We start from the raw sequence: 27,609 nt of genomic DNA, 5'->3' as shown, positions 1-27,609 counted from the left end.
GGTGGCAGGTGTGCTGCTGTCAGCACCAAGGAAAGGGCCAATCACCATGAGAATCAAAGAGACCATGACTCTGTCACACACACACACGCACACACACGCACACATCAACTTGTTATTTATACTAGTCAGAGAGTGAGTAAGAATGAAAGAGTGAGATGGGGAGAGAGAGATATAGAAAATGAGATGTAATGGAAAGGAAGGTAAAAGAGAGAGAGTGAGAGAGAGAGAGAGAGAGAGCAAACTAAATCACAGTAAGGAGAGAGAAAGACAGAAAGGAGATTATGGAGTGGGGGGGTGGACATGAGAGAACGAGAAAAAGACAGAGACAAAGGCAGAGAGAAAGAGAGAGGGAAATAAAGAATCCTGGGTGGACTTGGTTTCCCCTGAATTAGCTCACTGACATGCTTGTTTTTCACACGTCTATCTCAGGACTGAGTGTGTTAGATAGTGTGTGTCTGTGTGTGTTAAAATCGTGTGTCTGGGTGTGTTTGTGTGGATGTGTGTGTGTGTGACCTGTCATCAGGTGTCTTTCTCTGTAAAGTAAAGGTTTGCTGTAACAAGGAAATCCCTGATGAGAAACCCAGCAGTGTGGAGATTCCACTCTATATTAACCCCTTAAACCCTGTAGGTAGACCCACACCTCGTTACTATTATAATTTATGTCACTTTCATAGGCCCTAAAATAGAACCCTGTGGTACTCCACAAAATCTGGTAAACTAAATTAGTTCAGCTAGTTTGCATTACGTTGCATGTAGTTGCTCTATAGTAATCTTCAGAATTCTTGAAACCATGAGAATGATCAGTGATTCGCTATTTTTATTCACAGTTCTGAGAATAAGAATGTTTTTCAGGCACAGCATTGTTATGTTTGACAGCATGCGGCTGAGGAACCCGGCTTGAGAAGGACCTGGAGGCAGCCGGGGTGAAAAGCCTTTAAATAGCCAGCACACAACAGTTTTCCAGATTCGCTGCGTCTTCTGTAAAAAGAGAGTGAAAGAGCTACAGATAGCATGTGAGCCCCTGTACCTTTTTTAGATCTCCTCAGCCAGCATTCAGCTGCTTCTCATCAGTGGAAGCCAGCCGTGAGCGCTTGAGTGCTTGATTTGAGTAGCACCACCCTGCCAGTGCATACGCTTTGGCTGTCCACAACAGTGGTGCTGAATCTAGCTGCTCCCTGGTGGTTCAGCACCTTGGACAGCAGCACTGAAGCAGCTCTGTTTTATATCCCGAGACTGGGTGGTGGGCCTGCCGTGACGGTATCTGATGTAACATGTAAGACAACAGTGGCAACCAAGTGCTCTATCTGAAGGCAAACATAACTCGTTTTCTGTGGCACTGAATTTAGAATTTAGAAACCATAACTGTGCAAAAGGCATAAATATTAATATAGTTTTTTTTCTCTGTTGTTGCAGGTCCTGACTGGTACTTGGTTAGAGTGGAGCTGACCGTCTTGGATGTCAATGATAATGCCCCAGAATGGACCATGGTGCCCCTTCCTTACCTGGCTGTGGTATCTCCCAATGCTCCTGCCAGCTCACTGGTCTATAAACTTCAAGCCAGAGATGGAGATGAAGGCATTAATGGAGAGGTGGAATACTTCTTATCTGATGGTAAGAAATGCTAAATGTCACAATTATCTTTTTATTGCTGTATCTCTTGGAATATACACCGATCAGCCATAACATTATTACCACCTGCCTAATATTGAGTAGGTCCCCCTTGTGCCACCACAACAGTCACATGGCATGGACTCCACAAGACCTCTGAAGAAGTCCTGTGGTATCTGGTGCCAAGATGTTAGCAGCAGATCCTTTAAGTTCTGTAAGTTATGAAGTTTGGTCTCAGTGGATCAATAAGCCTTAGGTGCTCATGACCCTGTAATGTGAACATTATGAGTACCAGTATGACATGTTTATGAGATATTTCTGAGGAGAATAGATAGAAGATCTCCTAGTCTACTTCTATGAGAAATGGGACAGCTATCAACCATCCAAGACATGGCGGACTATCAAATCTTGAAAAAAAAAATCAAGCTTTTTTTGTTTATTACTGATTTCCAACCACTAGCCCGGTCTCCCCACCATGCCACGGTTGTGGCATCACCACGAATCCCGAAAATCCGACCAGAGCTTAGACAGTTGCACCACTAGGAGCGCTAGCTCTACTCACACTTCTAATATGAAAAAATCCAAAGTGTTTGTTTTCTTCACTGTGAGAAGATGACTTACCACTGGGGTTTGAAAAGATGTGGATCTGATCAAGCCGTTCTTGCTGAGAAAAGGGAGCAGAGAAAAAAAAGAACATTTGATCTAATCAAACAAAATAAGCTACTACTGTTCTCAGAGCAATGGATCATCCACCCCAGAGTCCAAACCTCAATGTTATTGAATGAGTCTGGGACGACTTAGATGGTGAGAAACAGAAGATGCTCCAACTTCTAAGTCTGAACTTTGGAGGTGTGGAGAAATCTCCCTGTAGATTTCTGTACAAACACTGAAAGCCAGTCTCTTGAAAACAATAGAGGGTGTAATAAAATTGTATATTTATGGTGTATATATATTTTATTTATAGATCATTCAAGTTCTTTCAACAGATGTTCTTTGGACTTCTCCTCATCTTTCCAGCTCTTTTACCAAAATTGTAGCAAATAAAATCTCTCAGAAAACAACTCTGGAAGATACTATCCAGTTCATTGGTGTAGCGGCCTGCATGTGCATATAAATGCCATATGACCATATCTGAGGAGTATACACGCCTAACGTGGTGACATACATACATTAGTGCCTGTAATTTTGCAGGATTTAGCCAAGGGTAAAGACATCACGCTTGTGCAGTCATGAGCCGAATACCCAGCACAGTCTGTGTGAAATGTCTTCAGGTTCTTTTTCTCACCATCACGATCTGCAGACTTTCATAAAGCTTTATATGATAACGCTGGCCTGCGTGGCAGAGTGTAGGAATGGAGTGAACATGTCCAAGCACGTTATTTGAAAAGGCATAAAACTGAATCTGATGGCTGATAATACTAACTGCCAGTCCAGCTAATTAGTTTTGAGATTTCTTATGGGATTATAGTCTCTCATCATTCGATAAATATTAGATGAATATTAAGCTTCCATTTAAACCTTGATAAATGAGTGACTTCACTTTTGTAAAATAACTACAAGGCACTTTCAGAGATATATTGGTTGGATTGTATATGATATGGTTTATGTGAAGATTTGTTTTCTTGAAATGATTGAATTCTAGAGTATATTGACTGTAGACCTCTAAACACAGAAAGCTCACTTATCAACCAGCATGTATGCATAACTGTAGCAGGTTTTAGGCACTTAGGCACATTATTTGTGATATTTCAACATTTACATTATTTGTAAAATTGTAATATTTGTAATAAAACTAATAATCTATGTAGTGTTGCTGCATTAATGCCATATTTCATTAAAACAGATGCAGGTGAACATAAATACAGCAAGAAAGAACAAAAGTTTCTCATATTGAAGAAAGATCTTGTGAACTAATCAGAATAACAAAGCTGGGTTCCAGTGTTTTTCCTGAACACCCTCCACCAGTGCATGGATGTTTTCCATCAATTCCATCAGCAGCTCACCTGATTTACCATCATTGAGACCTGATTTACCAAACCATTTACTCCCATGAGAGAAATAAATAAGATATAAATAAATAATAATAATAATAATAATAATAATAATAATAATAATAATAATAATAACAAATAAAATAAAATAAAATAAAATAAAATAAAAAAATATAATTTTATAATTTAAAATTATATTATTAATTCACAACCCATCTTGGGTGGACTGCAACATCACCCCCCCCCCCAGACCGTCCTGCCGCCGACCCACCAGAACAATTACGCCAAACACAAAATACTAGTCAATGTGCATCTCTCAGCAACACATATACTTTGCTATGTGGCTAAATGTAGTCCTCAGACCACCAGTATGAGAAAATGTCTCTTCTAGACAAACAAGAGGCAGATCTTGCACATAAGCATTTCAGCAAGGTTCATCGGTCATCAGTACTCACTCAGCCAGTCAGTAAGCAGAGTTGCTTCTTCCAGGCCTCTCCAAACAATACATACATCTTTTAAATGTAATGTTTTGGATAATTATGAAACATTACTCAAGACAATAGTAATAAACAAACACAATTATATCAATGTTTTTTTTTTTTTTTGGTAATTGTTGGTAATGACGCTCTGCCATGTGAAAGACAGTGAGCCACAGTGCCCCCAGAGGCACCCCCACACCACTCTCCCTCCCCCTCTACCCTAGTTTAGTATGTTGTTCCTTAGCAGCTTGTTCAGATGAGTGGCCATTCCCCCTAGCCGTTGCAGTGGTTTGCACAGAGCATATAATTCACCTTAAGGGTGTCTCCGTTACTAGTATTCTTCTAAAATCAGTGTTTTACTGAGTAAATAAACACTTACTGCCCAGATAAGCAGCTTTTGTAATTCTAACTTTCAGAGCAGCCTAAAACATTTGCAGAGTACTGTACGTGTGTGTGTGTGTGTGTGTGTGTGTGTGTGTGTGTGTGTGTGTGTGTGTGTGTGTGCGCATGTGAAAGTTTTTTGCTGTATTTTAACATCATATCAATTATGGCCCAGAATGTCTGTAATAATAGTCAGCATATCTCAGCTATTATTTGCAGTACAGTGGGCTTTGAGTGTAAAACTCACAGTGGGTGAAATGGACTCTGTGCTCTGTGCTCTGTGGATGCTGTGCAGAAAATGCTGTTACATAAGCTTGTTATGAACGGTATCCTAAAACGCTGCGGTGCATTTCAGGAGGAGACGGGCGGTTTGATGTGGACAGGAAGACTGGTCATGTGCGGACCACAGGCCTGCCTCTGCAGAGGGACAGAGAGTATTTGCTGAGTGTTGTGGCTGCTGACCGGCTGGGCAGCCGCAGCCCTCCGGCTGTTGTGTCTGTGGTGGCAGGACCCCGAGCTCCGCAGTTTACCAACGCTTCTTACACAATCTCCATACCAGAAAACACACCGGAGGGACAACCGTGAGTATAGGCACGCACACACACACACATACACATACACACACATGGATTGTATTGTTGTGGACCACAAACTTGGAAAAGGAAAATTAAGCTGGGTGTATGGATTCACACAACTGGGAACTTCTAATTGAAATCTAGTTGAAAGCCGCCTTCCTTGGACAGTAGGGACAGTTACTCTAACAAACGCAGAATTAACTCTTCTTTAAATACTCTTGATTTCTGAAGAAACAATGAATAAGCAGGTGTCCCAATACTTTTGTCCACATAGTGTACACTGTCAAAAAGGTGCTTTGAGGAACCTTTTCTTCAAAAGCACCCTTTTTTAAGGTTTCTCAAAGCATGTTAAGAGGTTCCTCCACAGTTTCAAACTTTTAACAGTGTACACTTTGTGGACAAAAGTATTGGGACACCTGCTTATTCTTTTTTTTTCTGAAATCAAGGCCATTAAAAAGAGTGTATCCTGTTTTTGTTGGAGTAACTGCTTCTACTGTCCAGGGAAGAAGACAGCTTTCTACTAGATTTCGGAGGAGCATTGCTAACACAGTTCCACAGTTGCTAGGCTGGGGGGCTTTATAACCTCTAGCCCACAGTTTTAGGGTTAAAATGCTGTGCTGTTATCACAAATATTAACTCTAAAGAACACTTCTCAACCAATCAGTGTGTGTGGTTGGAAATAACTGTTGTGTAAAATGTTATATGCTAATATACAGTGCTATATGATACAGTAAACCTCAGACGATGTATAAGCCTAGTGGACATCCTTGTCTGGCAAACCAACCTATAATGGTGGCCACACCTCCCACCTCTGGCCACACCTCCCACCCCCTGCCCACCTCTGGTTCAAATTCAGACGCAGATTTAAATATTTTCAACACTTTCTATGATAATAATACTGACAAATTACACACCTAGCACACACACACACACACACCCATACACTTACATATACACACATTCACCTAAGCTAATCTGCTTGCATACCTCAACCCCATGCATAGTTATATCACAGTACATCTCCCATGCTGGGTGAACTGCTGCTGTTTACTCTGTCGCGATCACAAATACAACATTGCCACAGCGGTCACATGAGCGCTCTTGTCCCCGCGGTGCACTCGCCCCTGCCCGCTGAAGCATGCAGTCGTCGAGCGATGGATTACATGCCAAAGTCATTAGCTCACCCACTGTGTGTGTGTGGCTGTGTGTGATGAGGAGCATTAAACATGCATGACACACACTAATTCAGCATTGTCGTGCTCATCACGCGTCCCCTCATGGGGCAGCGTTGTATTACCGGCTCTGGAGTGGAAATTGAGAAGCTCTATAATTTCCTTTAGGTGAATTCCTAATGACTTTGTGTACACCTACCTTGGTGTACTTTGTCTACTGCAGTTCGACATTTCATGCCATGTGTATTCTCCACAGTGCCGCTATTAGAAATGTTGGAAATCCACAGAGCGAACTTTTTCGCAACGCTACGTGCTGATTTGTAGCCGTCTGTCAGAAGAATAAACAGAACACCTACACCTCCGGCTGATTTACGACAACCTGCAAGCCATTACCTTCAAAATATGTCTTCTCGGACTGCATTTATCAGAGTAAACTGTTTGTATGGTAGATGAAATATCCGTCGATTTTACCTCCCCGTCTCATGTCTCTTCCAGCATTTTGCCTGGCTGCTCATGTGCCACACATATTATCTGACTTACGCCATCACTCCTGAGCCCCATCTCCCCCCATCTCCCATGCAAAATTGCCCATTTAATATGCAATACAGTACTACGGAGACATCCCCCCAGGGCACTCTATACCTGGAAAGTAATGGGCTAGCAGCAAATTAGTGGTCAGGTGACTTCTCCACAATGAAGGCAATGCCAGCCTTAGTGAAAATGTGTCATTCAGTGTAGAATCTGAGAGTTGCAGCATAAAAATGTTAAAGGTTGTAGTTTAAACAGTAAAAAAAAAAGTTAAAATGGGTTTAAAGCTTCAAATGATATCATCGTAGTGTGTGTAAGTTTAAAAGTGCTTATTTTATTATTAATTTTTAATAATAGTATCATGTACTGCCAATTAACCCCTTGTTTACACCCCTAGTACTGCCAATGCTCCTGACCCTAGGAGAGTAAAGACCAAGCGCATGTCTCCTTTGATACATGCAAAGCCAGCCATCACCTCTTTTCCAACTATTTGTCCAGACAGCCAATGTGCTCAGATGGAAACTGCAGGGTCCCCAGCGTCACTGCACCAGCAAACAGACGGACTCATACCCACAGTTTCGAGATATTGAATTCAGATTGGTCTGATTGGGGCAATTTGGGCACCCCTGGGATACCATAACAACAACCAAGCAACTACCTAGCAACACCAAAGCAACCACTAAGCTACTCTATGGAGACCACCTTGCAGCACCTTTGCAATCACCTAGCAATCACCTGGGATACCATAGCAACCATCTAACAATATTAAAGCAACCACCTATCAACAGTATAGCTACCACCCAGGGTCCCAAATAGGGTTCTTTACATAAAGCTATAGAAACACAACTTTTGGTTCCCTAAAGAACTTCAGGAGACCATTTTAGGTACTTTTAGTCCTTCTATGATCTTCACAATCTTTACAAAAGGGTCTTTATGGAACCTTTTGTAAGAATGCACAATGAAGATCCTCCAGAAAAAGTCATTAAGAGACCTGATCCTAAACTGATGGACTTTGCAAGGAAACCATCTTGCCTGAACATGTAACTCATTTCTCCCTCTCTTCCATCTCTCAATCAGTCTACCTCCTCCTGTCAGCGAACCTTAAGGGATGAGGCGTGTGTGGCTGGTGGCTGATCAGGCTGTGGAGCGCCAGCTCCTTCATCACCAGCCTGCTGCTCTCACAGCTCCAGCTGCACTCTGAACACTGCGATTGACTCAGACAGTAATCTGATGAAGGAAATGCTGGTCGTGGGCTACAGTCATGCCCACAGGCCGGCAGTGATTAAGACTGAATGTCCCAAGCCAAATTGGGCTTCTCTTGGACACAGTTGCCATGATATTCTCTGTGTATATATGGCTGTTTCTGTACATTTTCTGGGCATAAATGTCCTGACCTTGTAGTGAAATTATGAGTGACCAGCAGTGTCAGGACCAACAAAAATGCTCCAGGCTTTGCAAAGTAGATAACAAGACTCCTTTCCCACTCAGATCAGGGCAGCTGTCTTGGACTGCTGACCACAGATGGCTCGACATCACCAGGATTCATACTAGCATTCTCTTTCTGGTGGCCTCAGACCTTAAGACCAATTCATACCAAACACAGCATTTCTGAAGTGCATTTAGTCATTCGTCTGACAGAAAAGAAATGTATTCATTTCAACTGATGTTTCTGTCCACTCAAAGCCATGTTTTGCCAGCAACCACTCACCAAATTGTAAGCCCATCTATGCTTTAAGGTTTCTTTTCTTTTACTTGCATTCACCGGAGAACCAGAACCTCCATTGAGATCCATTCATATAAACAGTGATTTTTTACAAAAGCTTTATAAAACTGAAAGGCAGAAACCATTTGTATTAAAGTTCCTGGGGTTAAATGTATTTACATTTATATATATATATATATATATATATATATATACTTGAGCATCTGCCGTGGTGCCCTCAGGCTGTACAAATGTTGTTGTGGTTGGCCTGTACAATAATTGTGATTTATATGACCATTTATCAAGGCCCAAATCAGCCTCACCTCGCGAATTGAGATTCTGAGTTTTTGAGCGACCCCTTCTAATGATGTTCCACCCACAGTGGATACACTTAAGTCGACTCTAAACTGTAAGAACTGCAGGCTGGGTACCTGGTATCCAGAGCCGGCATTTGACGTCAGGTGATGTTGCATTGGTGGCATGTGTTGGAGGAGGCATGTGTCAGTTCTCATCCTCCCAGTATTGGGAGCATTACATGTGATAGGGGAGAGTTCTAATGGGTGGGTTGGGTAATTGGCTAATTAGATGATCATTGGGCAAAAATAACTGTTAAACAACTGATACTGTTTCTTTATCAGAAGAACACATCCCATTCCCATTGGGAAGTCATTTCTGACCCTACCCCCATTTCTCTGTTTCTCCTTACAGCTTCCTGGTCACCCCAGCTCTGTCCTTCCAGAAGCAGCCAATCAGCTACAGCTTGTTGATCAACCCCAGCAGCCTGTTCAGCATTCAACAGGAGACTGGAGAGATCAGCCTGACCCGCAGCATCGACTATGAGACTGACCAGCACCGCTACCTACTGCTGGTGAGGGCCAGCGAGAACAAGGACAGCCTCAGCAGCGCTGCAGAGGTGAGGAGCCGTAACAAGTATTTCATTTATGAAGACACAAGACCACATTTCAAGCTGTATTGCAATAGTTTCCTGCTTGGTTAGGATGCTTTGGCTGAAAAGTGATTCCCAACCGTTAGCTGCAGGTTATAAAACAGCACTGGGAAGAAGAAGGTGCTTGGAAAAGAGCGAACATTAAATACCCAATTCTGTTAGAAGAGGGATCATACTAGCATTATGGTAGGGTCAGGACCTTAAAGCCCATTCACAACACATTTATGCTGCATTTCTGAAGCATTTTAGTCATTGGTCTGACAGAGCAGAAGTGTGTCCATTTCAATCAATGTTGCAGTCCACTCAAGGCTCCACTTTGCCAGCATCTAACGCCCACCAAATTGCAAGCCCGTCCATCCTGCTATGCTGTTTTACACACAGAGTTCATTTTTTCCCACTTGAGAACAATTCCTACAAGTTCCTACAATATCTATTCAAATCACACACCACCACTTTCCAAAGACTTTGAAACTCTATCCTACATCTACTACAATGTTTTGGTCTCATTGGCCTGGTAATTGCAGAGCAACGGCTGCACTACACTAACAGTGTGAGTAGGCTACTGTTATGGTGATTGGCTTTTTATTTCACACCAACTGAGCTAAAAACTTGTGATTGTGAATTTGTCACAGTAAACAGATCCGTTGTTTGTGCTGTCACCTTTTAAATTGATGGATAAACTGTTTAATTCGAAAAGAGAAAAAAAGGAGCCGATATTCCTGCCGGCAGTCTTAAAGATGAAGGTTTCTCAATGGTTCCAATTGTGCAAATGTTCATTTCTTGGGGTGCACTTTAGTGGTGTATGTACGAATTGTAGAAGCTCTTGTTGGACTACACTATTACACATTTACATTATGTGGAGGTTCTTCTTCAATTCTTCAGTGGTTCTTCACACTCAAATCTCTTTTAGTATTTGGTTCCCAAACTCTTCATGAAACAAAAAATGTAGATTGGTTCTCCACAGAGCTTTAGCAGCTTCAGGGTTCTCTTCAGTGCTCTCATTGCCCCTGAACAGTTTGATGCCTCACTCATTGTGATGGACCATGTCAAAAGAAAGAGGCCACACTTCAGCTAAAGCCTTCTAGCGCACTGCTCTCAATGTGCTTTACAAACCTGGTGTATGGCATTTAATGGCTTATTTCTTTTATAAGGAAACATGTTTAGCTCTCTTTTTAGTTGAGGCTCATTTAGGAGCTTGTATCAGTTAGAAGATTGTCCAGAGAAAGAACTTCTTATAAAAAAAACAGCACACAGGGTCAGTGAGGTCAAGAGGCTCTATGACAGCTGACCATAAACTTTCAGCCAGAGCCTGAAAGTTGTCCTTGCTTTCTCCGAGTGGGTAGATGGTTTTCTCTCTACCCACATCTCTACAGTGTGTGATGCTGGCCGGCACGGATGTCTGCTAGCCAATACATCAGAGCTGGGTGCCTGGCTCTTTCCTCAGAGTGTGTTGGTTGCCCAGTGACAATACATTGGCAGCAGTTCGAAAAGTAGTGGTGGCTGGTTGCATGTATGAGGAGGCATGTGTCAGTCCTCACCCACCCAGTGTCAGACATATTACATGTTAAAAGGGGGGAGAGTACTAATAAGTAGCTTGGACATTGGGCTAAAACTGGGGTGGACAATTAGGTTCGTAGACCACAGACTGATAACCTGTGTTTGGAAGAGCTTCCTTTGTGTTTTCATTGACGCATGGTATCTAGAAATAATGTCACCATATTTGTCGACCCATTAGGGAGTTGTAAAGAAGATTTATTCAATGTCCCGATGCTTTGTGATATCACATGTCAAATATATAACACATTAAAATTCCATAATTTAAGAATGCAGAGCAATTCTTGTCCAATTACCACACCTTTCATAAATTTCCACTGACATCTTTGTCGATAATTACTTTAATAGCTATGTTTTAAGTGTACAGTAATTAAACCAAAAGCAAATCTGTGTACCCTAAATGTCACTTCGCCTACAATATAATTAGGATGTATGGCAGATTGCATTCTTGATGCTGTGTGCCTCCACGCCAAGTTATTGTCACTTGGCTCAAATGGATGCCTGAATTAGAGAGAGCGGCGCTGGGGAAAGTGCAAGAATGAAGATTTATTTTAAGTCCCCGACTGATGGTCTTACCCATGCCTCTCACAATAACATGACCCTTGAGGATCCAATCTTGCTGTGTCGAGGCGTGATCTGTGCTGCTCAGTGATCCATAGATCTTGCCTGGCCCGAGGCGAGGCAGCCGAGTGTGGAACGATGTCTCAAAACAATGCCGTGTCACGGCGCACTCGGCTGAGAGAGGCCTTGATGACTGCAGTAAGAGACAGCCAAAAGACTGGCAGATGCTCCTCAGTTCTGTCAAATCCTGTCAACTGAAGGCTCGAGATAGGAGGCCGAGAGAGACAGAGAGGGAGAGAGAAGAAGGGAAGGGTTAGTTCCCCCTCCACCTCAGCCCACGCCAGAGTTTTTCATTCACCCCGCATGCCCTCGTCACTCTCCTAAGTCCATCGGTCTATCAGGCCTCCAGCCATGTTTCCATCTTCCCTGTTTACGAAAACAGTGGACACTATCTGACAAAAAAGACGTTCAGGACATTGTGCTGCCTCAGGCCAAACACAGTTGTGCCCTCTTCTCTAAATTCGCAATGTCACATCCAATACGTAACAGCACACGAAAACAATGATAATGGACTTGATGGTGGATTGTTAAGGAGACCTGATGGCCAGCATTTCCCGGGACCTTCAGAAATAGCTTTTCAGAAAATATCTCTCTGACCCGGGCAAACTGAACACTTTGTTAAGGGCTTTCTATTCCTGTTGTTGTTTCTGGACTTGTTAAGTCAAGTCAAGTCAAGTCAAATTTATTTGTATAGCGCTTTTTACAACTGTTGTCGTCACAAAACAGCTTTACATAATTAGTACTTAAACAAATGTGTGTAGCATATACCATCTCCCCTGTGCCCATCATGGAATATCTGGGCATCCTGAGTTTTTTAGCAAAAAGTTTGTTTGACACAGGAAGGTCAGAAATTCCATACATACAGGTGCTTTCATACTTCTTCTTAAATCATCTAACTACTTGAGTGCACCCATTGCTGACCCCAAAAAGGACACAATTATTGGGACACCTCCTCATTCATTGTTTCCTTCAAAATCAAGGGACACAAAATACCGTATTCACCATTCGTTTAAGACACAGATTGAACTTTGCCTCGGTATTTAACCCAGCCATGCAGTGAGCACCCACATCCACACTAGTGACCACATAAACACACAGCGGACAGTGAGTATATATGCTCGGGGTAGCGGGCATGGCTGCTAGGGGAGCAGAAAGGGCCCAGCGGTGGCCTGTTGTTTTAAACGTTGAACCATCTCTGCCCCTGCTTTTGTTGGAGTAACTTTCTCCACTGTCCAGGAAAGGCTTACTACTAAATTCTAAAGCATTGCTGTGTGGATTTGATTGTATTCAGTAACAGTTATAGTGAGGTCAGGATGTTGGATGATTGCCACCCCATCACATCCCAAAAATATTGGATGGAGCACCAACAATCATTCCAGAGAGCACAGTTCCACTGCTCCACAGCTCAAAGCTGGGGGTTTGATACCCCTCTGGCCTAGGCCTGGAATTGGGCATGGTAGGTTCATGTTTATTTGCTCTAGAGAGTCCTGTTCTTTTGGCAGTACTTCTCTACAGGGACTAGACAAGCGGTGTGTGTGCATTTGCATATCTGTGTCAGCAATGGGTGCAACTTAAAATGGCCAAAAAATATTAATTAGAAGGGATGTCCAAAAACCTTTGGCCATATAGTGCTTATAGAAGGTTTGAATAAAAGGTAAACCAGGAAAAGAGACATTTAAGCATTCAAATGGTTCTGTGCATTGTCTTTTGAGGAGACACTTTTATGAAGGGTGTAGGACTGTCATGCTTGTGCTTTTGTTAACCTCTAGCCATGTGCCTTTTGCTTCATGCTCCTCCCTTTCTTCATTCCTGACCTGTCTTTGCTCCACATAGTGTCCTCCTTGACCCCCAATCAGTGTCTCCCAGGCATGTCATGTGTCTCAGCGTACACTATTTAGCCCCCATGTTTCTTTTGTCTCTTTGTCTGTCTACTGGTAGCCTCTTCTTAATGGTTTGCTCTTTGTCTTGTTGGCGCCGTAGTTCCTTCACAGTTGGTGTTGTTTTACGGTTGGCTTCAGAAAGTCTTTTGTTTAGTAGTTTGATTAAAATATTAGTGCTTACATCTTCCTGCATACACGCCTTTGTGTTTGGACAGCAGAATAGTTTTACTACATTTATCCACCCTGGCTCAAGTGCAGTTCTCTAATTTGCCTGAAAGATTATGCTGGATGTGGCCTCAACCACATTATCAGCTCATCTGGTTGCTTCTACAGCTGCTACTGTTGTTCTTAGGGATGTCCCAGTTTGATCCAGTGACTTGGGATCCAGTCATTTTAATGGATCAGGAATTAGCTTTCAAGGTTCTGATCCACGTCCGATCCTTAGGTTTGCTGTAGCAGAGGGCCATCTGGCGTCCTATAGTAGGTGCCAATAATAGACATGATCCTGAGCTGCCGTAGACAAACTTCTAATAAAAAAAAAAACCCGGACAGTTCATCTATGACATTATTTCAGTGAGTTGAATAAAACAGAGCCTTACATGAACTGATAATTGCAGTGACGTTACCAGTTAGCAGCCAAAACAAAAGCTGAAGTTGGCTTTTGATACTAACTCTCCATTCCACCTTAAATAGTGCTGCTACACTGTGTTACACTGTGTATACAGTTAAACAGTAACTGCTGCAAAACTGCTGCATTATTTAAGGTGCACTGGAAAGTTTGGGGAAGAGGAAAGCTTATCTTAGTTAGCTCAGAGCTTTGCTGTAAATTTGACGCAGCAACAACAACCGGCTGACAGAGCAGCAGGTAAAGAGTGTGTTAGTTAATCTACCAGAAGAGGTGGATTAAAGCTCTTAACTCTTCCAGAAAATGTTTTTCTATTTCTGTCATTTTTGTCCACGCTGCCAAGAAAAATTGTGCAACGACAAAGATATTTTATCCCATTTTATCCTATAATTTGGGGAGATCCGACGCTCCTCTTATCCTGTCTTTACTCTGGAATTCCACCTGGTTAGAAACCTAATATGCGGGTGAACCACGCTCCTTTTATTGGTTCTAAAAGCTCTGAATGGCACATTCAGAAGAGACTAGCGCTAATGCTAATGCTCACACACTAAGTGATCTGACTGCAGAGCTGTAAAGGAGCTGGGTGCTGAATGGTCTGCACTGTAAGACATGAAACATTATAGAGTTTAAAACAGTTGATTAAAATGTAAATCAGTTCAGAATTTAGTCTAATTATAGAAACTAATCTAGAAAATAGTGGTTTTACTGGTGTCAGCATTTGGAGACATCATTGAGAGACTCAGATCAGAATTTATCAGCATTAAGAGACTCGGATCTGGGATAAAAAAAAAACGTTGAGTTGTTCTTGGTGAGTCGGGTGTTTCATGAGTTGCTTTGTAGGTGGCCTCCAGGGCTTAGGCCCAACTGAAGTGAAGTTTCACAGTGCTGGAGGTTACCTGAGCTGGCACTGATGTGGACTTCACTCCCAGGCTTTATAAGAGCGGATGGACTCTCTCCTCAAATTCATACAGTCTTTCTTCATCACTTCTCAGCCTGAAAAAAAAGCCTTCCTCTTATTACCACAGGGAGCAAAGAGGTGCTTGAAGCCTCGCTCTTTCCTTCCATACCCTTTCAGAGGTACTTTCTGCTGTTTGATTTAGAGTTATGGGCCTTGTTAGAGAAAGAAATAGGAGTAATGGTTCAGACAGTGATCTGTCATTGGACATTTGACCACTTCTGCGGGAGCTCGGCCTATTGGATCTCTCCTGTTTTCCAAGTTACGTAGCAACTGCCAGAAAGATGAATACCCAATGAAAGCCTTTTGCACCTCTTTCTCTTTCCCTCTGTCTCATTTTCTCTCTCACACATACAAAGAGTTTTCTTCTCCTGAACCTTTTCAAAATACACATGAAATGTAAAAGAGCTTCATGCAAACTTCATAAGCTAACCTTGACAAAGTGTAGCTTTAATAATTGATTTCTCTCGCTGTTTGAATGCAGAATTTTATATGCAGACACACACACACACACCTTTTCCCACCCAAAACTGCAGGATACAAAGACCATTAAATTCGTTTGCTTGCTATATTTGGAAATTGGTCAAACTGGCCTCATTCCAGATATTCCTCTTCGCTGACCAGCACTTCTACAGCTTATAGATAAACAAGGCATCTGCTGAACCCATGCTGATTAATAATAAGCTTTTCTGTTTCAGTATAAACAGTAAATCCATCTTAAAAATTATTTAAAAATATTCATCATTAATTCCATGCTGAAAAATCCAGCTCAAGGCCAGCATTTGCTGGAAACTGGTTTTGGATGATTTAACCTGGTCTTTGATGGTCAAGCTGGTTGAAAAGCTGCTCACAAAACCAATAACTATACTGGTAAGCTTGCTAGTTAACCAGCTTCTGACCCACACATTGTATTGTATGTTGCATTTGATTTTGGTCCTAAATTTAAAACCTATTGGCACTATGCCTAATACCAGGCGTGGGCTAGAGGGGAATAAAGCTCCCCCAAGCATTGAGCTTTGGAGCAGTGGAATGAGTTGGGGATGAGGTGAGGTGGTGATCATCCAACATCCTGACCTGACTAATGCTCTTGTCACTGAAGGCTGTAAAATCCTCACAGATATGAAAATTTAGTAGAAAGCCTTTTTCCCTGGACAGTAGAGACAGTTACTCCAACAAAAGCAGGATAAACTCTTTTTTAATAGCCTTAAGAATCATCAGGCGTCCCAATACATTTGTCAATTAAGTGTATTCAATTTATTTTACCCTATTTAATTATACTAGTTGATGTTTATTTTTAATATGAGTAGATATGTTCATTTAACAGTGTGGATTAAAATAAATAAATAAATAAATAAATAAATATTTTATTTCTGGAGGTTCATTCTGAGCATGCTGTCATCCACAAGCTTCATCCTACCAGAAAGAAGTTCTATGGAGATTCTATGGTTAAACACAAGGATTTAAATAGTTTATTAATCTATTCTCCCCTTATACCCTTTTATTTTCACCTAATTTTGATTATATATAATTTAATTGTTATTTATTGTAAACCTAAAATGCTTTGTTGCTCTGAGACAGCGTTGTGTAAGGGGAGGTTAGACAGGACTACAATTAACACCCATAGGGTTTAACACATGTCTTCTTAAAGCTGAAGGATCCTAATTGATTATTACATTGATTGTATATACATTGATTCCAGGATGAGACTTTATTGATAGTTTGTACATTTTGAAGAGGTTCTTCCAACATTAAGAAGGTTCTCCTCATTGGCACAATGTGGTTCTCCAAAGAACCTTCTTTGGCACCTTTATATTTAACGAGTGTAGCTGTAGAAAGACCAGGATGTTGGGAACTACTTATTATTTCATCTCACAACACACTGAATATTGAATTCAGAGCTGACCCAAGGCATCTCTGACACAAGCTCCTGCAGGGTATATGTTTCCCTACCAGTGCTGTGAAGTCCATGCAGTGTGGTTCAGCTGGGTGTATTTTTTCATAAACTTCTCTGTAGGTTGAGGTTATTACTGTGATTTGCTCAGCTTAATCGGTTCAGCTCAACTTAAACGAGTCAAAGCACTCTGAAAGTGCCTGTGGAACCTCAGCTGTCAGGTTTAATAGTGGCTTTACAGATTATAGGAAATGTTTAAAGAGTGTTTCGGTGGGAGTAAATATTAGTGGGAAGATGTATAGAAATAGACATGTGCTTATGAAGTTTTCTGAAGGACATCTGAGGCTTGAATGCTTGAAGCAGACCTGGCTGGTGATTATTATTATTATTATTATTTTAAATGTCATTTCAGATTTCTCACCCATTTTCTCCCCAGTTTGTATCACCAGTTACCCAACCCATACATATTCTCCCCCAGTCACATGCAATGCTCCTATCACTGGGGCGGTGAAGACCATCACAAGCCTCCTCTGACATGTGAGCCTCTTTTTCTGAACTGTCGCCGATGCAGAGTCACCGGGCAACCAATGGCATTGGCATTGACAACTTCACCGGGCAACCAATGCTCTAATGCACCAGTGCCGGCCAGAGCACTACTCTGGGTTGATGTGGGGAGAAAGTGCCATCTACCCACCCTGGAGAGGGCAAGGCCAATTGCACTCTGTTGGGGTCCTGGCTACCGATGGCTAGCAGCATGACCGGAATTCGAACTAGCGATCATCTGATCATAGTGACAGCGCCTTATTTTGCCAGACCACTCAGAGCTCCTGATAGTGTTAATAGCATCAGCATTAACACTACAGTGCTGAATACCCATGTATTTACTACTACATGGGTATTCAGCACTGTGGTGTTAATGCTACAGGGAGCGAGAAAGGCAGAGAGAGAAAGGCAGAGAGAGAGAGGCTGAGAGTGAGAGTGAGAGAGAGAGAGAGAGAGAGAGAGAGAGAGAGAGAGAGAGAGATGCAGATCGAGATCCAAAGGGTGGAAATTAAGTGATTTTATTCTTTTTTGTCCTAAAAAAAAAAAATCTTTGTACTAGGTCAGCAGGGTATCCGAGCTTGGCAGGGTTAGCAGTGAAAGGGCAATCTACCCAAAGCAGCTTTGCTGTGTGTGGTAAGCACTCGGGACAATTACTGATGAAGCCTTCCTCTGTGCTCCCTCACCCCCTATCCCCAGCACAATCAGAGCCATTCACCATGACTTCATAATGTGGTCCCACTGCACCCTTTCCCTTTTAATTCTGTTTTTCTTTTTTTTACCATTTCTTTTTTTGTTGCACATTTCAGTGCCATGGACCAACTACTACAACCATGGCCTTTTGAATGTTTTCACCTTTCGCTTTTTTACTTTCCTTATCTGCTTTAAACCTCCATATTGTCCATCTCCTATTTATTCAGCACTTTATCAGGAATACCAGCTGTACGCTTAATCATTCTTGCAGTTATCTAATTAGCTAATTATGTGGCATCAGTGCAATGCGTAAAAATCCTGCAGGCCAATATGGGCCACCGGCTTCAGGTTATGCTTGTATCAACCATCAGAACCATCCATCTCAGGGGTTTTAAGAGTGGTGTGGTTATTGGTGTCAGAAGGGCTGGTTTGAGGACTTCTAGAAGTGCTGATCTCCCAGGGCTTTTAGCACAACAGTCGCTAGAATTAATCCAGTGTTCCAGTGCATAATAAAGCCTTGCACACATGGGCCAGCAGCTTCGGACAGTGTTCACCTCAACCATCAGAACAATCTCAGAGGGTTTTCATAGTAGCATGATTGTTGGTGTCAGAAGGGCTTGCTTATGTCAAAAAGTTCTGATCTCAAAGGATTTTCAGCACAACAGTTTCTAGAGTTAAGGTCACTAATAGGTTGACCCCAGATGGTGTCCTATAACCGATAAACTATTAAGAACTATTTCATTTTGATGGGGGGTAACCAGTGTAAGTTTTCAAGCCTTTACATTACAGGTTTCGTTGTAACTATCACATGTGTCGCGACTCAGCCAATCAGTTCTGTACATTATAAGGAGTGCTGCAATTCAAATGAGTAACACATACACACACAGGGTAGAGACGAGCGACAGACAAAAGTCAGTGACGAAAGCAAACCAGAGGATAGTTAAATCACATGGCGGCTCTAAGAAGAGAAAAGTGGAGCAAAAAACTGAGCTTTTACTCTAGAATGGACTCACACAGGCTTATTCTTCCCACAGGCAGCTCAAAACCAGTGTGTCTCAAATCTTGAGACCCTACGGCGTCTATTATTATTAAAGCAGTAGTATTAAGCCTTTAAAACACCAATAGCCCATTGGTCGGCCAAAAGTGTTATTGCAAACTTCCCACACCAGTTTGTAAGCGGGACTGCGACTATTTTAGGATTAAATCTTTTTAACAAAGCATTCTGTTTTTAACACTGTTAAGTGTTACTTGAAAGAAAAAAAGAACATTTACTTACAATATATGCTATTGATAATTGCTCCAGTTTAAAAAATGCTAATAAATATTGGTAAAATATACAGAATTGTAATTAGACTTTTACTTGAATTTTATTGTTGACTACATGATATGTTGATATAACTACTAGGCTACTCAAATGTACAGGATATGGCACTGAATCATAATGCAATCGTAATGCAAGTTAGACATTATGATGTTCTGGACCTTGGCTTGAGGAAATTTCCTCTAACTGGACCTTATTGAATTTTAATTAAATAGCCCTGCTTTAGAGGTTTCTCAGCGTGGTGTAATAAAGAAAAACTACCATTGAGCAGCAGTTCTACGGGTGGTAATGCCCTATTGATGAAAGAGGTCAGCGAAGAATGGCCAGACTGGCCGAACTGACAAAAAGGTTGTTTTGTCAGATGTCAAATGTTAGGGGAAAGAAGTACAGAATAAAGATCCAAGGTTTTTGTTCAGAGGGCAACCATATAGCCAGAATGCTGTTCATGCATGATGTACAGTTGCTTTGTACTGGCATTTGTCAAAGTATTGCAGCACATATATAAGAAATATATATATATATATATATATATATATATATATATATATATATATATATATATATATACACACACATTTACCAGCAGTCTTCTTACACCTCCCACCCCTCTGCTTTCTTTTTTATCAACCAGGTGCGTGTCATCATCACAGATGAGAACGATTGTGTCCCAGAGTTCCTGCAGTCCATTTATAGCAAAGATGGCGTCCCTGAGACAGTAACTACAGCAACGTCTCTTCTACAAGGTAAGGTTTTGCTAAGTGGATGTGAAGTAGGACACTCTTTCGCTGTGAACGCTGCCCGCGTTTGAACAAAAGGATGCTAAACTCAATGAACTCTTTTAAATAAAGGTGCTACAAAAAGCTATATAAGAGATGCCATTGAAGAACTCCTTTTGGTTTCATAAAGAACCATAATTGTTATAGATATAAGATATAGATATAGATATGATATACAAGAGATAAGTGAGTGTACTAAAGGTCCTAAAGAACAATTACTTGTAAAAGTACTTTACCAGTTTAAAAATTCACATTCACACTTCTCTATTACAGACATTGTTCTTTATTAGGCCAAAAGTGGTTCTTCTATGGAATCACTAAGCGAATCATTTGAAGCAATGATTGAGTGTTGATAAGTGTCTAAACCTCAGAGGTTGAGAGTTTTGCATAAGTTAAAGCAACACTATGCAGTATTTTACCTTAAAATATCATCTTTACAATCATACTGATGTTCCACTGACTGTATGACAGAATGGCGTCTCTGTCATTGCTACTCCGGGCCAGAACGCTGCTACTGCACTACGGAACTTTGGTGGAACTGCACAAGACCTCTCATGAGAACTACGTAACGCTGTGTAACTGGACTCATATTTGTATAAAATCCTGTAGTATTACTCTACCACCTCATCCCACGTGATTCTTTACCTTCAAATGCTGCTTCTGTAGACTCTCAGCTTGTCAACAAATGCATGCGTACAGCTGTCTAGTTCAGTAAAAGTGTATCATACTCCTAACCTGTAAGGGGAGCCCAGAAACCAAAAGGACAGTTCTTGCATAACACTGTTCCACTGTACTCTTGCTAGACTTAGAGAAACCCCCCAAACTCAATAGACTTTGATGCACTATGTGGACAAAAGTATTGGGACATGTATGGGTTATTCTGAAATTAGGGTGTTACAAAAATAGTTTCTTCTGTTTTTGTTGGAATGACTGCCCCTACTGTCCAGGACTCATACATTTTGTAGAACATTTCTGTGAGAATTTGATTGCATTCAGTGACCAGAGCATTAATGAAGTCAGGATGCTGGATGATCACCACCTTATCTAATCCCCAACTCCTCAACTCATCCCAAAAGTATTGGTTGGAGCACCATCCATCATTCCAGAAAAAACAGTCAGTTCCAATGCTCCACAGCTCAATGCTGGCATGGTGGCATAAGGCATGGTGCTAATGATTCATGTTTATCTGCCCCAGAGAGTCCTAATGTATTGGCAGTACTTCTCTACAGAGACTACGCAAGCTGTAGGCATTCATTAGAAAGGATGTCCACAAACATTTGGACATAAAATGTACTTCCCCATAGTCACTGTCTAATTCCAGTCCAGTAGTGCAGTGATTGAAGTAAAGCCTGTGTGTTCTAATGTAAAGGCGTATAAGCATGCATTACCACACATATGCGAGCGCAAGAAGGTGCAATCCTCCTTTTGGTTTTCCCTTCTGTTGCAAACCACTTCTGAAGTGTTCCTCTGCTGACATATCGCTTTCATGTCTGTAAATTGCACATTGAATCTCTGAGCATATTCATTCAGTACTGAAAGTGCACTTATAACACACAGTGGAAAACACATGCCTGAGGCAATGAGGAGCCAGAGAAGAAGCCTCGTAGTCTGTGGTGAAATGGGTAGACACACAAAATGAGGAGCGAGACTAGGGGAATAAGGCTACCACAGCTGCTGGCAAACCATGTCTGCTTCGTATTAGAGAGAGAGAGAGAGAGAGAGAGAGAGAGAGAGATAACGAGAAAAGGTAGATCATGAAAGTGAGTAGAGAGAAGGAAAGAGAGAAAGAGATACAAATAACAGAAGAAAGAGAGGGAGAGAAGGAAACGAGAGAGAGAAGGAAAGAGAGATGGAGAGATAAGGGAGGGAGAAGAGAGAAGAGAGGGAGAGAGAAAAGAGAGAGAAGAAGGAGAGGAGCGGGAGAGACAGAAAGAGAAGAAAGAGAAGAAAATGAAGAGAGAGAGAGAGAGAGAGAGAGAGAGAGAGAGAGATAAGGGAGGGAGAAGAGAGGGAGAGAGAAAAGAGAGAGAAGAAGGAGAGGAGCGAGAGAGAGTCAGACTGGAATCTAATCGCTGTGTGGGACTGCAGTTGTTACTGGTGTTTTAGTCGTACTGGGAGGAGTTTTAGATGTGGAATGCGTCTCAGACCACCTCCTGAAGTGGTTTGAGAGATCGGATTTGTATGAGAGTGTGTTTAAACCTGCATTTTTTTGTGGCTTGACCTGATCCAGATATAATCCTGATACACAAAACGCAGATCACCAAAAACATGTTACTGCCAAGTGTAAACTGGCTCAGAGATAGCAGAGAAGTTAGAGAAAGGGAGAAGAGAGAGAAATCATTAAAGCAGAGGGAGTGAGAGAAAGAGAAGGAGAGAGAGAGATTGATTGATAGAGAGAGAGAGATAGATAGATGAGTAAACAGATAGAGAGAGAAAGCGATAAATAGAAACGGAGAGACTGATTGATAGATAAATTGAGAGAGCGAGAGATTGATAGAGTGAGATAGAAAGATAGACAGACAGACAGACAGATAGATAGATATGTGGATAGATAAATAAATAAATAGACAGATAGATAGACAGACAGACAGACAGACAGATAGATAGATAGATAGATAGATAGAAATAGAGAGAGAGAGAGAGAGAGAGAGAGAGAGAGAGAGAGTGAGAATGAGAGAGAGAAGATAAAACAAAAGCAGACGATCCCAAACAAAAAAACACATTCAGACACAACATCTTGCAAACGACCCCAAGCAGGCGAACATCAGGCTGTAGCTGCGGAACAAAATGCGACCCTTGACTCGAGTGTGGAAAACAAGGTTCTGGCAGACATTTTGAAAGATTAACACAGAGACCGCAGGCAGATTGGGGAAGGTGAAGCGGCGGGGTGTACAGCAGGTGTCCTGGCTGTACTCAGCAGGTGCGGGTGAAGCGGCATCTGTGCGTGCGGGTGTGTGGGCTTCCTGGCAATTATCCACAGAGCTGAAGTCCTGCACGCTTCGATTAAACACACTCAGAGCAGCGGTGCACGTTGCATTACTTTTTTAGGGCTGATTCTCATCCTGAGGTTATTAGCGAAACATCTGTAATGAATGAGCAGGAAGCCGCATGAGAAGCATCTGCAAAAGCGATCTGCCCAGAACGCTGCTGCTAAAGTGCTAGATCTTAGGATGAGTAGCTTGCATAATTGCAATATTATGGATTTTACTTTTGTATGTAGGAGAAGAAAACGGCATTAAAACCTGAACATGGGTTCATACATCCCACGTTTTCACGCAGATTTATTCCATGTGCGTTTTAAGAGATCTGTTCAGCCCAGTAGTTCTCAAATCACTCTTTAGGAACCCTCACATGCTTCAGATTTTTGCTTCACCCTCAAAACTGAAAATGTGGACCATTAGGGTGTCCCTGAGTAGCAGTTAGAGAACCACTGCTATGAGATTAATGAGGGGAATGAAGAACAATGTAAGGGTTCTTGGTTTTCTTTGATTTACTAAAGTGGCTCTCTCAAAACCATCCACTGAAATTTCACGTGTTAAGAAATGACATGCTCAAACCCGGCCGCACAGTGTAATGGAGAAAAAATGTGGACCACTGGAATGTCCCTGAGTTACTAAAGTGACTCTCTCAAGAACCATCTACTAAAATTTTACATCTTAAGAAATGACGTGTGATTCAACCCTGGTACACAATGGGATAGAGCAAAAATGTGGACCAACAGTTTTGACAGTTGCGATTTTTGCTCAAACCTGGCTGCACAGTGTAATGGAGAAAAAAATTGGACTACTGGAATGTCCCTGAGTAGCAGTTTGAGAAGCACTGCCATGAGATTTGTGAGTGTGAACAACAAATTAAGGGTTCTTGACATAATTTGTGCATTATGTGACGGTTCTTCTCATTTTCTAAAGTAGTTCTCTCAAGAACCATCCACTGAAATGTCTTTTTAGGGAACCAGATGGGATTCTTTAAGGCAGTGGTTCTAAAAACCAGCCCATGGGCACCACCAGACCGTCCAGATTATTGCTCCAACACTGCTACACAATGTGATAGAAAAGCATGTGGACCACTGGAATGTCCCTGAGAGCAGTTTGAGAACCACTGCCATGAGATTAATGAGTATGGAGAACAATGTAAGGGTTCTTGGTAGAACTTTTTAATTATGAGGTTCTTCACACATCTCAAGTGGCTCTCTCAAGAACCATCTACTAAAAGTTTACATCTTAAGAAATGACGTGTGATTTCTTTAAGGCAGTGGTTCTCAAACCTGTCTTTAAGGACTCTCAGATGTGCCAGATTATTGCTCCAACAATGGTACACAATGGGATAGAGCAAAAATGTGGACCAACAGTTTTGACAGTTGCAGTTTTTGCACAAAATGGGCTACAATATGTGATGGAGAAAAAATTCGGACCACTGGAATGTCCCTGAATAGTGGTTTGAGAACCATTGCCATGAGATTTGTAAGTGTGAACAACAAATTAAGGGTTCTTGACAAAATGTGTGCATTATATGGAGGTTCTTCTCATTTAATAAACTGGTTCTCTCAAGAACCATCCACTGAAATGTCTAATTATGGAAACCAGTTAGGATTCTTTAAGGCAGTGGTTCTCAAACCAGCCAATGGGTACCCCCAGACAGTCCAGATTATTGCTCCAACACTGCTACACAATATGATAGAAAACAATGCGGACCACTGGAATGTCCCTGAGTAGCGGTTTAAGAACCACTGCCATGAGATTTGTGAGAAGAACAACAATTTAAGGGTTCTTGACCAAAATTTGTGCCTTAAGGGGAGGTTTTTCTCATTTACTAAAGAGGTTCCCTCATGACCCATCCACTGAAATGTCTTATTATTGAACTAGATGGGATTCTTTAAAGCAGTGGTTCTCAAAGCAGTCACTAGGGACCATCAGATGGTCTAGATTTTTGCTCCAACCTTTGTACACACCGGGATAGAGCCAAAATGTGAGCCACATGGTGCCCTTGTGGACCGATTTGAGAACATTTATTATGTATATCCAATATTCTGCCTACTTTTGAGGCATTTCAGCAGCTGTGATTTTTTTCAGGGCTCTTTATTGTAGTGTGTTATTAAGGAGTAAGCATGGAGATTAGAGACCTGTCTGCCGGATTAGCATGTTAGGAACAGAAGGACCTGAGTGAACACAGTCAGGCTGACAAGCACACATTATTATGTCAGGATCAGGTGAACATTACGCATCCAGAGAAGGTCCAGTACTCCAGACACATTGACATTGACATTGACTGAACTATGTTAGCAAAAAAGCTTCTAAAAATGTTCTTTAATAAATTGCCTTTAATAAAGAACTCATGAAGAACCGTTTTTAAAGGAGCACACAAAGTACACTGTCACTAAGCTTAGGTTTCCTTTAATTAATGAATGTGACAAGGCCGGGCTTTTGAATCAGAGCAAAGAGCAGTGGTGTGGAGAAATTGATTTCCGCCTTCAGAGATGTAGGGTGGTCTGAATACAGTTGCAACAGCAGGATATTAAAAATCGTCCTTGTGTCACAAGCTTCAAGTGCTATATTCATACTGCACATGCGTGATATCATCTTTTTTGAACATGGGGAATTTATAGACTATGTAGATATCCTGGCTTAGGCAATATGGGCTATGGTACAAAAGGCAGTGGGGGTAATTTTACCACCAACTTTACCATAAAATAATTGAACAAAAGTATTGGGACACCTGCTCATTCATTGTTTCTCCTGACACCAAAGGGTATTTTGGAGCAACTATTTCTACTGTCCAGGGAATGCTGTTTACTAGATTTTGTAGGAACATTGCTATGAGGATTTTATGGGATTTTATGTGACAAGAGCGTTAGTGAGACCAGGATGTTGGATGATCCCCATCCTCTACATACTTAACTCCCCAACTCATCCTCAGCAATTTTGAATGCTTGGCATTTTTTATGTGTATTAAATGTTTATTACATGCATGTATTAAAACAAAAGATTTAGAGATGGACAAAATATCCTAATTGGACAAAAGTATTGGGACACTTTTTTTATTGTGTCTTCCAAAATCAAGGGTATTAAAAAGAGGTTATTTTGTTGTTATTAGAGTAACTGGCTCCACTGTCCAGGGAAGAAGGCTTTCTAGATTTTGGAGGAGCCTTGCTATGAGGATTGGATTGCATTCAGCAACTAGAGTTAGTGATGTCAGAATATCAACAACTCGCCAACTCATCCCAAAAGTATTGGATGGCGCACCATCCATCATTCCAGAGGACACAGTTCTTCCACTGCTCCAGAGCTCAATACTGCTGGGAGGCTTTATACCCCTCTAGCCCATGCCTGGCATTAGGCATGGGGTCAGTAGGTTCATGTTTATCTGCTCCAGAGAGTCCTATTCTGTGTTTTTTGTACATCTGTGTTAGCCATGGGTGCAACTTAAAATAACTGAATGCACTGGACTTGCAGTGTATCTTTGCTGTAATGCAAAACCCTCAATTTGTCAGATGTTCTTTATATTGCGTCCACACTTTCATGATGAACAGACCAATGGGAATGCTCCAAAATTACTTGGAATAAAATCAACATTGTCTACATTGATTTTATCTCTGTTGAAATTTAAAGTTTTTTTTTACTTCTCCTGTAAAGTTGCCAATTTGGAGATATTGCGAGACATATTTGCGAGACAGTGGATTGCTTTTTCTTGTAATTAAAAAGGGTTACCTGATTGCTAAGGCTATCCACCTTATTTTGCCACTCCCACTTTCCAGAGTTTGTTATTTAAAGCAGAGCTAACTAGCTTTCCAACACAATACAAAAAGATTGCAATGTTGTGGGACATCATATCCAAAGAAAAGGACCTGCACCTATGGACCTGTGAGGGGAAACTCGCTTATGAAGGTCTGGTAACATGGACCCATTGGTTGCTTGTGAGGCTATCAGGTAAGGCGTTAGCCTAAGAGCTTTGGAAGTATCTAATGTGTCTGCGACATCAGAGCTGTGTAACTGAGCCAGGCAGGTCCTCTTCTATTGAAGGTGGTGAGAATATAGTCATTTGGTGCTACACAGCCCTCCAATCTTTTTGTGCTGAGTTCGCAATGCTGTTGTTCAAGCGAAATTCTTCTCTTCCAATTATTGTGACTCTAACTCAGCATACTATACTGCTCACTGTATGTTTATTATCTCTGTAGTTATAATGTAAATCAATGGATCCACTGTCAAATGGGAAGGTCTATGCAAAATAAACAAATATGGCCACCCCCATTGTTTTTTTGTTGTTTTTTATTCTTTTTTGTAATATATTTTTTCCCTTTTTCTCCCAATTTGGCACTGCCAGTTTGCTCACCCATTCGTAACTCCCCCTAACACTCCCAATTTGGTACTGCCAGTT

The 27,609-nt window shown here is 41.5% G+C and overlaps 1 protein-coding gene across 2 annotated transcripts in view; it reads left to right on the top strand.

The window, feature by feature from the left end:
* The window catches only part of LOC140548220 (neural-cadherin), a 343,076-nt gene that overhangs the window by 112,665 nt on the left and 202,802 nt on the right, over positions 1-27,609 (top strand). For both annotated transcript variants that reach the window (XM_072671671.1, XM_072671672.1), the window contains exons 2-5: positions 1,414-1,611; positions 4,815-5,040; positions 9,145-9,349; positions 20,094-20,205. In XM_072671671.1, coding sequence (XP_072527772.1) covers positions 1,414-1,611; positions 4,815-5,040; positions 9,145-9,349; positions 20,094-20,205 — 741 coding nt within the window. The remainder of the gene's footprint in view (positions 1-1,413; positions 1,612-4,814; positions 5,041-9,144; positions 9,350-20,093; positions 20,206-27,609) is intronic.

Source organism: Salminus brasiliensis, chromosome 25 (assembly GCF_030463535.1).
Source record: "Salminus brasiliensis chromosome 25, fSalBra1.hap2, whole genome shotgun sequence".
Taxonomy (NCBI): domain Eukaryota; kingdom Metazoa; phylum Chordata; class Actinopteri; order Characiformes; family Bryconidae; genus Salminus; species Salminus brasiliensis.
The sequence above is the reverse complement of the archived record's forward strand: the minus strand, read 5'-3'. Positions and strand labels throughout refer to the sequence as shown.